This window comes from Quercus lobata, chromosome 9 (assembly GCF_001633185.2).
Source record: "Quercus lobata isolate SW786 chromosome 9, ValleyOak3.0 Primary Assembly, whole genome shotgun sequence".
Lineage (NCBI taxonomy): Eukaryota > Viridiplantae > Streptophyta > Magnoliopsida > Fagales > Fagaceae > Quercus > Quercus lobata.
The window spans coordinates 6,699,981-6,709,937 of record NC_044912.1 but is presented as its reverse complement, the minus strand read 5'-3'; the positions used below and the strand labels follow the sequence as shown (position 1 = coordinate 6,709,937).

Below are 9,957 nucleotides of genomic sequence, written 5' to 3'. Positions count from 1 at the left end.
GATTCCTCATCTATCAATTGTTTGTTATTATCACTAGTATAGGTCGTGGTGGACCTGGTGGTAGATGTTTTTTATATCCATATGTCAATATTATATTTAAGGACAAATGTTAAACTATTTTACAATTTTTTATTTTATTTTTATATGAGGTTAATGTAGTACGTGGTTATTGTTATTAACCTAAAGTATATCATTTGTTGTTAAGCTACATTAAGCCATGTTACGTAACATTTTGGTCCAATTCGGTCTATTCTATTTCAATACATTTTGGTCTATTCAATTCTATACAGTTCACTTTGGTTCATTCAGTTCATTTTAGACAAATTAGGCTTTTTTTTTTAGGTTGCCTTTTTAGTTTTTGGCTCAAATATTTTTTTTTCTTTAATCTTAAATATAAAATTAATTCTACTTAGACCAAACTCTTTAGTTTTGAGCTAAAAATTACAAACAAAATATGGATTAAAATTAAAGACATGGCCCCGTAAAAATAAAAATGATAAATATTCTGAACATCACCATAAAGTTCAAGATTCAATAATATAGACATTATATTTATATAATAATGTAAACTTAATATAACATATATGTGTTTCATAAAATGTGAGTATACCTTTTTTTTAGAAAAAAAAAAATTGTTCCTCAAAAAAAAAAAATATATATATATATATATTTGGATATGTTCAAATTAGTCAATCGATTATAGTATATTAAAAAAATTCATTTTAATATCCTCTCCATTTATATAAAACAATTGATAAATGTATTAGAACAAATTTACAAACCAATATGTTCACCAAAATATAATTGGTATCACTAAGGGTATGTTTGGATTGAACTTATTTTTGTTGAAACTGAAAACTAAAAACACTGTAGCAAAATAATTTAAATGTGTGGATAGTGTCGTGGGACCCATAAACAATTCGTGAACAGTACATAAACAGTACGTGAACAGTGCATGAATAGTGTTTTTTGCCCCCTGCACAGTAAAATCATGTGATATTACTATTCACACGCAGGGGGAAAAAAAAAGTCTGAAACGCAAAACGTAAACGCCACATTCAGTTGAATCCAAACGGGTACTAAATCAATGTAATAAATGAATATTTAGATTATTTTTTAGGATAGATCTATTTAAAAGGTTAAAAAGGGTTTTTTTTTTTTTTTTTTTTTAATATAGAAGATATCTCAATGTATAATGTGTATATAAATAAAACTTATTATATCCTAATATCATTTTTTTTTTTTTTTTTTTTGGGGGCTAAACACACCATATGGTCCACACCCAATCTACATGTATTTCAAGACTTCACATGCAAACGCTCAATGAAAAGTTCCGCACGCTTATAATCTTACTAATCTTACTCTTGAATTCATTCACACTAAAGTAGATAGACACTTTATCACTTCGATTTATGATTATTTTTTAGGTAAACAATTGTTTATTTGTTGAAAAAATAAAAGTGATGGTTTTGAATAAAATTCCAAAAATTTCTTAAATAAGTTGAAAATCAATTTAGAAGATATACAAATGCTATACTAATAAAATCAAACGCTCTCTTAAACTTTTGGGTAGAAGCAATATCAATTACTTGTCAATTGTCATGTTTTAATAAAATTCCAAAACTTTCTAATTGAATTAACAAATGCTATACTAATAGAATCAAAAGCTCTCTTAAACCTTTGGGTAGAAGCAATATCAATTACTTGTCAATTGTCATGTTTTAAATAGGGTTCCACGTAAGAAAACTAAAATCACACCTTTTGAATTGTAGGAGTATAAACCAAATTTTAGATCATTTAAGAGTCCGTTTAGAATCCGCTTATTTAATTGAAACTGAAAACTTTTTGTTGAAAGTATTATAAATAAAGATAAAAATTAGCTGCAATAGTATAGTTGAGCTCATGAATAGTATCAAAAAGTATTTGTGAGACCCATAAATAGTAACAAAATTAAGTTAAATAGTAAAATAAAAATTGGCAAAAATAATTTTTGCCCACTGCATGCTAAGAGTGTGTGGCTGTCTTGCTGATATAAGTCTTACAGACCCTAAAACATTCAAAATAGGAATTAGAGCTATTACCTCTGTTTCTCTTAGTTATACAATTTATTGTACAACCTAAAGATTTTTGGACATTGAAAATAATATAATTTTAGAATTAGGTGGTGCTATTTTTCTTGATGAAAAAAAGTAGGGAGTACAAAAGTTCAATAAAATATTTTATCACAACATAGTTCTTCTACTTCTCCTTTACAGACACAAGAAAATTTTGAATTAGAACCAATAAGAAGTAAGAGAACTAAAGTAGAGAGATTCTAGACCAGCTTATAAGGTTTTCCATATTGAGGAAAATCCTCCAAATCAAAAAGGAAGTTTTAGCATCACTAAGTCTTAACACTCTAGACTCTCCCAAAAAAAAAGTCTTAACACTCTATTTTAGAAAGAAGTAAACGATGAGATGGATTCATTAAATTTCAAGAAAATTTAGAAATTAGGTAGTCTTAACACTGTAATTCAGAAAGAAGTTGTAAGACATAGGTTGCAAATGGGCCTTACAAAGAAAGATTACTAATTACTGTTGCTTACTGTAATATGTGATTTGAAAATTCATCAAATTGATGTAAAAATTCTGATTAACCATTAGCCAAACTACATCAATTTTCAGGACACCTTAAATCTATGTAAGAAGATTTATTGAATATTCTGAAACAATATATGCACTTAAAATAATACCAACATCAATAATAAAACATTGAAATTCAACAACCATTAAAGCTTTACCTGAAGACATTCCTGTATTTAACTACAGAATTATAAGCCGAACGCACCTGATTATAGCACCTTCAATCTGGAGGTCCTGTACCTTGTCACTCATTCCAATCCTGTGTATATTAGCCTTTTTCATTGTATGTGCTTCAATCCTAGCTCAACTTGATTTCTGTTTTCATGCATTCTTCTTGTCTAAACACACAGAAGCATCTTAAAAACAACCACATACTAGCAAACAAATTTTAACCATCCCAAACATTAAAGATGATAACACTAACGAAAATCATCGGATGACTTAAAAAGTAGATATCTTTATATACATACAGAAAGTAGACGATTATCAGTACTGTTGAACATAATATACTGCATACAGATTTAACAACAATGAAGCCTTGCTTCCAATTTCGTAGTTGCTAAATCCTCATACTAATTCCAAACAATAGCTTAATTCATTATATACATATAGAATTTGTTGACATCACCAGCAACTAAGGACGCATTACCAGTGCTCATCAACATTATACACAAAAGTGACGGTACAGTAATCTACCATAGCTGTTTGTCTCTGTAACGGAGTCTGTCTGGAGGCTTTTAAAATCTTGATCAGGATCTTGAATCTCATAATTCTACTATTCTACAACATCAACGATTTAAACGGCATTTAAACAACGAAAACTATTGTTTAAATACCGTAATACGTATTTCCACACACTTTTTCACCCACACATAAACCCACAAAACTTAAATGTTACTAGAAATCTCTTAGAAAATGGGCCTTAGGACTTTTAACAATCCCAACCCAAATTGTGGGGGAGAGTAACAATCCATGGGTCTGTGGTTCGAAAAAGAGTAGAAGACTATTAACTCTGTTTGACTTGGAGAAGGCTATAAGTCTCTCAAAGAGACTCCAAGTCTGTTTGAGTTGAAAAAGAGTGAATCTCTTCAAAAGAGTCTTTGGAGAATGTTTGCAAATGTAAGTGGGAAGAGGCAGAGTTCCCATTTTCAGCAAAATCCCCAGAATTTTGGTGGGACGTACCGATACATACTAGACTTCAGAGAATATTAATAAATCTTTGAGTTTTAGCTTTGTCTTCAAAGAATATTTAATCTTTGTTTTGAGCTTTTTAAGAAACAGTATTCTTGTGGCTTCAAAAAACAGAGAGTATTCTTTTGAGTTTTACAGCTTTGTTTTCAAAGAGTATTAAAAATTCTTTTATTCTTTCCGAGGAAAAACCTTTTTTTCTTATAAGTTCTTTCCTAGAAAGATTAATAATTCTTTTGATTTTAGCTTTGTCTTTTAAGTAATATTAATAATTATTTATCTACCTAAATCATTGACGTTTTTTTAGTTGTAGAATTTTATGATCTTCAACCAGATCCTATGATCAGATCCGAAGACCCTCACAGAGATGATGAAACCTTTGGCTTGATGACCTCTTCAAACCTCACCAAACCTTGATACTCTTGCTCAGACTGTTGTACATAAAAACAATGCAAGGTTAGTTTTTTGAAGACCGATTTATCTGAAGATAAAAGACAAAAATAAACCACTTTGAACAAGTTAAAATGTACCCACAAAGGAGTATAACAAGTCTTGAGGTCCAAATTAACACAACTTAAAATATCTAGGAAAAACTTGCAAGATAAAATAATAAACATCTTGACAGTTTTGACGTACCTGTGCATTGGCATCTGACCCACTGCATGACCCATTGTCCTTAATAGAGGCCATGTTTTTCAGGTTCTCATCATCAACAGCAAGATTATTTTGACTCAAAGATGCATTACGAAAGTACACATCTGGTTTATAAATTGAATCCCAGGACTCAAAGATAATGGGATCTGGCTCATTCGTGCCATATTGGTCATACACCCCCCAATGACGATCATTGGCGGAAGGGTGATAGGTGCAAGAAGAATATAACTCTGCTTGCACTTGAGAGTGAAATGGGGAATACACGTTGCTAACTAGTGGCTCTGGTGAGATGGAGAATATATTCGAGCATGCCTCCACCTGCAAATCAACCTGATGTTAGAAACATAAATGAATAAGATAGGTACTAAACCAGTTAACTACCCTGGCAGATAAATTTCTTTTATGCTTGAATTTAAATCCTTTCTCACCTCATCAGATATGACTACTTCCACTTGATTTCTATCAACAGAAGTATTATAACCATTGTTCTTGTACTCAATGGGTGTTTTAGTGTTTGATATTATTCCATCAGAATTTTTCGCACAAGAAAATCGAAAACTTGGGGGATAATTGTCAGCTCCACTGCCTAATTCTTGAGGCACTGAAGCTGGTGCTAGCATAGACTCTGCTTCATTAAGAGAAGCTTCGGCTATGGTAGGAGAAGAAACAGCAGGTGTAACGGAAGTTATCTGGTCAACCTGATGGAAGAAAAATGAATAACCAAGATAAGCATATAATTAGTTATCTGCACTTCCAATTCCCCAAATAATAATAATAATAATGACAATTGTACCCACAAAGGAGTATAACAAGTATTGGGGTGCAAATTAATGCAACTTAAAGTATCCTGGAAAATCTTGCAAGAACAAATAATAAACAATAACTTGAGAGTTTTCACTTACCTGTGCATTGGCATCTGACCCACTGCATGACCCATTGCCCTTAAAAGAGGCCATGTTTTTCAGGGTCTCATTGTCAACAGCAAGATTATTTTGACTGCAAGATGTGTTATGAAAGAACTCATCTGGATTATTAAGAGGATTAATAAGAGTTGAATCCTCAGAGATATTGGGGATAAACTTGGTGGAGAGTCGCCAGGGTACAGGACATTGAACATATTCGAAGATTGCTCCAGATTAAAACCAACCTGATGGAAGATACATGAGTGCACAAGATAAGTACTTGATTAATATATAATACTTCTCAATTCCAAAAATAAAAAACATAGAAAGTGTCTTATGATGAACTAAGTTCCTATCACCTCAGTAGATGTCACTTCTGCTGCTTGATTTTTTGCAACATCAGACATCATTTCATCAGAAATTTCAGAATAACAAGACTGAATACTTGTTTGATGAGATTCAACTTGCACTTCTAATGCTGGAGATGGAGGAGCCAGTGCTGGCTTAGACTTCACAGATCGACCTTTGTTACTCTTTTCTTCATTATTGAATAAGCGGCAGAGGACAAAGGCTTTCTGCATAAAGTAAAGCACCCAAGTGAATTGGATGAACGTAACATCATTGCCTGATATACACAACAAATTGAGTTTCCACAAAAATGCAAATAACAGTATGCAAATATGTGTCAGAAATGTTATAACTAATAATAATGAAATAGAGGAGGTTGTCCAACAAAGACATTTGTTACATAATAGGTGACAGTTTAAAGAAGCGCCTTCAGTAAAGCAAAAGCAAACTAACAATGAAGGAACCTACATAAATTTTGTTTTGAGTCCAGCGAGGGGATAGTTTAAAATTTTCCTTATTAATTTTCAAATCCCACAGTGACTAAAAAAAAATTTTGATTTGGGGCTAATAGAAGCACATTCACAAAACCTACAAACAAACAAATTCTTAGTCCCAAAATTTGGGGGTCAACTATGAATCCTCGACAGATTAGTTAGGGTTGGCCATATGTATTCTTAATCCATTCTACCCTATCTAAAAGCATACTCTCTGTTACCCTCTTAATTGATATGTCATTTGTTATTACTTCTACTAGTGTGATTTTTGGTCTTCTTCTACCTTTTTTTGTTCCCTCAACTTGGATCAACTCACTCTTTCTTACTAGTACATTAGACGCTCTCCTTTGAACATAACCAAACGATCTTAGGCGACTCTCCCTCATCTTTTCATCAATAGAGCTACCCCTATCTTTAAGGGCATTCATACAAGAAAAGAAAAAAATAATTCCCATACAAGATAACATATTTAACATGGTTCGACTAACTCCATGCCTACATGCCTACATCCACAAGCAACAGCACCAATCAAAACCCACTATCAAGTATCAACAATATGAATTAAAACCACCTTCAACAAAACCTCAAACAAATTAGCATACTCTCACAAGAATCACACACAAATGTCACAAACAGACTATCACAAATCCCATAACACCCAAAACAAACTCTTAATACCAATTGACAAGGAGAAACTTAAGAATCTAAAAACTTAATACAACCAATGTTGCTCTTACCTTAAGAAAACATACAAATTCTCTATTCACACACGAGGGTATCGTTCAATCCAAAAGAAACCATTAGACTACTTACGATCAAAAAAACCACTACATCTTCTTCTAAGAGTCTCCTCTCCTCAATCTCTTGAGCTAAAACCACCAATCTCTTGCAACATTGTCTTTATATAAGATTGCAATATCTAACCCTTTATGGATTAAGAGTACCTTATTTAATGGATAAGAAATATCAAAATCCTTCTTTAACAAGGAATAGACTTTCATTCCACACCATTTTAACCAAACCAAGTCAGAATACGAATTTGAGCCATATTCTAACAAATTTAATGAGGCATATCAGTTCCTATTATAAGTGATAAATACCACATTAGTAAAAGTAAGTAGATGTGATAGTCCTATATATAGGGTAGTAATGTACCCAACTAAAATCTACTATTAATTATATGAATTATAACCACAACCACAAACACAAACATAAAAAACCAGAATCCCTAATACATCAAGGTGTTCTTGCCAATAATGCACTCGGCAAAGCATTGTGTTATGATTTTCACACAACACAAAAGCTACACTAACACTCTATTTATAAGACTATCTCATCTTCTTACTTCTCCTTAGAATCATAACACACAACAAAGTGGAGTTTAGATTCACTTTGCTAATTTCTATAATTTTTTTTTTTTTTAAAGTAAAAGAATAAAAGGAAAAGCTTTCTTTTTTTTGGTGTGAAACTGACCAAAATAAGCTGCTCAAAAAACTGACTTTCAGGGTTGAGGGGAAATGGCCCTTAGATTTAATCCCATTAGTAGAGGTTTGGCAAGTTATACAAGTAATTGCGTATTCTTAAGTTATAAGAGAATCATAATAGCCAATAGACTACCTTTTTAAAGTAAGGATAACTCGCTTAATTCACCAACTAAACATATCAAGAGATCATTAATTCAGCAAGAATGTTAACTCTCACTTAAAATTAGCAAATTTAACATCTTCCACAACCGTTTTTAACTGAATCAACCCTCTTTAAAGTTACCTCCAATGATTTTGGAGGCAAAACAATCTTAAATCAACACAAAAAATAAAAGACAAAATAAACAAAAGAAAAATTCTCTTGAACAATCAAGAAAAACTTTCAGGTCAATATCACATCAATTAAACAAACTGAAAAGCAAAAGCCAACCTGACCAGGGTGTGTTCCATCAAACTCATCCTGGGTTGTGCGGTATTCATGCGTCACCCACTTGGTCCCTTCTCCGTTAGGAGTACGCCCTCTATGGTAGACTAGAGTCTTTTTCATTCCAATTAAACTCCCTCTGGACTTGATTTCCCTATCTTTACCAGTTGCTTTCCAGAACCCTTCCATGGTTGTCCTGTTCTTCCGATTCCCATTCTGATTCAGGCTCTGTGCATTGAAGCAGAACCACTCTTGGTCCTTTGTATCTATCCCACATATATCTACATTCCAAGAAGCCAGACTCAGCACAAAAATTTGACAACCAAAATGAGAAACTCATATAAGCATTTATAGATATTATTATTTGCTCAACAATGAGATAATCATATAAGCAAATGTACTACTACTTACAAAATTTATGTTGCAAGACCAAAAAGTCACAAAACAATGAAAGTCAAATAAAAGTTCTTACAAAGAGTGATTCATACTTTTGTTATCAAAGTAAACAATTGGGAAAATAATAGCACCACCAAAATAATAGTACTACCAAATTCAACATAGCAAATAAATATACTGAAAAATTAATAAAAAGCAGTTGCAAATGCAAGATTTAAAATAACAAAATCAAATGATCATATTGAGTAAGTGCTAAATCAAACTTTGTAGTCAAACAAATAAAAAATCAATCTTCTTATCACAATTATACAAAAGAAATACTACTAACCAAAATTCAATCATTTTTTTTTCTGGGTATTTAATTCTGTAGGAAAAACAACTAAGCATCAGTCTTTACATAAGAAAACGCCTTATCAAAAAAAATTAAAAAAGAAAAAAAAGAAAACGCTAACTAGATGCCTATGCCCTAGTCCCAAAAAAAAACCTTTCATTACTAACACTACATGAACCCAACCAGACTACAGCAAGATCAGAAACAAAAAAACAATACAATACTTTCATTTTCACTCTCAATTTCACAACTTGTTGAGCGTGAATAATAGACCAATAGTGGTGGGTCCATGTAGATTCAAGTAGCTGCCATATGATCTCTGTAACCATCTTTTTTGATTAATTAATCTAATACAATTAACCATAAAATAAAATAAAATAAAATTTCTATAACAAGAAACAATCTGCAACAGAATTCCAACATTAAACAAGTAACAAACTAGTACAAGGAAACCAAAAAAAAAAGGACAACATATTCCTACCTTTCACAACAAAGTACACAATATCCAAAATGAAGGTGGGTGTGTGATAATAAAAATAAGAAGATTACGCTGTATATCCCAGGGCTCCAGTTTATAAAACTCAATTTCGGGAACAAAGTAAATATCTTTATCATTCCCTGTGATCTTTCCCTTCAGGAAGCGTTCGATGAGCTCCTTGTCCGTTGGACTAAATCTGAACCCAGGTGGCAAATCCAAACTCAACTTTCCCATCACACACTCACACACACACACACACACACACACACACAGAGGAAGCTTTACTGAGAAACCCAGTAAAAGCTTTACTCAGAAACACACTCACACGCAGGAAGCCTAACTTAGAAACCAGTAAAAGCTTTACTCAAAAACTATCTCAGAAAGAAAACAGGAACAGAGAGAATGAATGCAGTTGGTCTTCGTCTTCTTTTTTTTTTTTTTCTGGTAGGAAAGTCTTGGTCTACTTGTCTTTATAGTACTCACCACTCATCAGTAAAGCTATTCCCGCCAAACTTCTCAAACAAGTCTTTTTTCTTTTTTTTGGGAGAATCAACTTCTCAAACAAGTCTGATACAGTGACCAAGTTATTTTTTTATTTTTTTTTATAAGAGTAAAATATAATTTGGACTGCATGTG

At 32.2% G+C, this 9,957-nt stretch overlaps 2 protein-coding genes across 3 annotated transcripts; both read right to left on the bottom strand.

The window, feature by feature from the left end:
• Positions 1–4,124: 4,124 nt before the first annotated feature.
• LOC115959136 lies at positions 4,125–9,739 on the bottom strand. 2 transcript variants are annotated; one of them, XM_031077441.1, is made up of 7 exons: positions 9,325–9,739; positions 8,123–8,397; positions 5,726–5,941; positions 5,367–5,611; positions 4,893–5,162; positions 4,447–4,782; positions 4,125–4,241 (listed from the first exon to the last, which is right to left on the bottom strand). In XM_031077441.1, exons 4-7 carry the CDS (start codon positions 5,418–5,420, stop codon positions 4,170–4,172), a joined length of 732 nt encoding a protein of 243 aa, XP_030933301.1. In that variant the 5' UTR covers positions 5,421–5,611; positions 5,726–5,941; positions 8,123–8,397; positions 9,325–9,739; the 3' UTR covers positions 4,125–4,169. The 2 variants fall into 2 exon arrangements, with proteins under 2 accessions (XP_030933301.1, XP_030933300.1); XM_031077440.1 differs by having other exon boundaries at positions 9,393–9,739.
• LOC115961130 (protein NTM1-like 9) lies at positions 5,711–9,555 on the bottom strand. Its single transcript, XM_031080164.1, has 4 exons — positions 9,393–9,555; positions 8,123–8,397; positions 7,942–8,002; positions 5,711–5,991 (listed from the first exon to the last, which is right to left on the bottom strand). Exons 1-4 carry the CDS (start codon positions 9,553–9,555, stop codon positions 5,711–5,713), a joined length of 780 nt encoding a protein of 259 aa, XP_030936024.1.
• Positions 9,740–9,957: the final 218 nt, after the last annotated feature.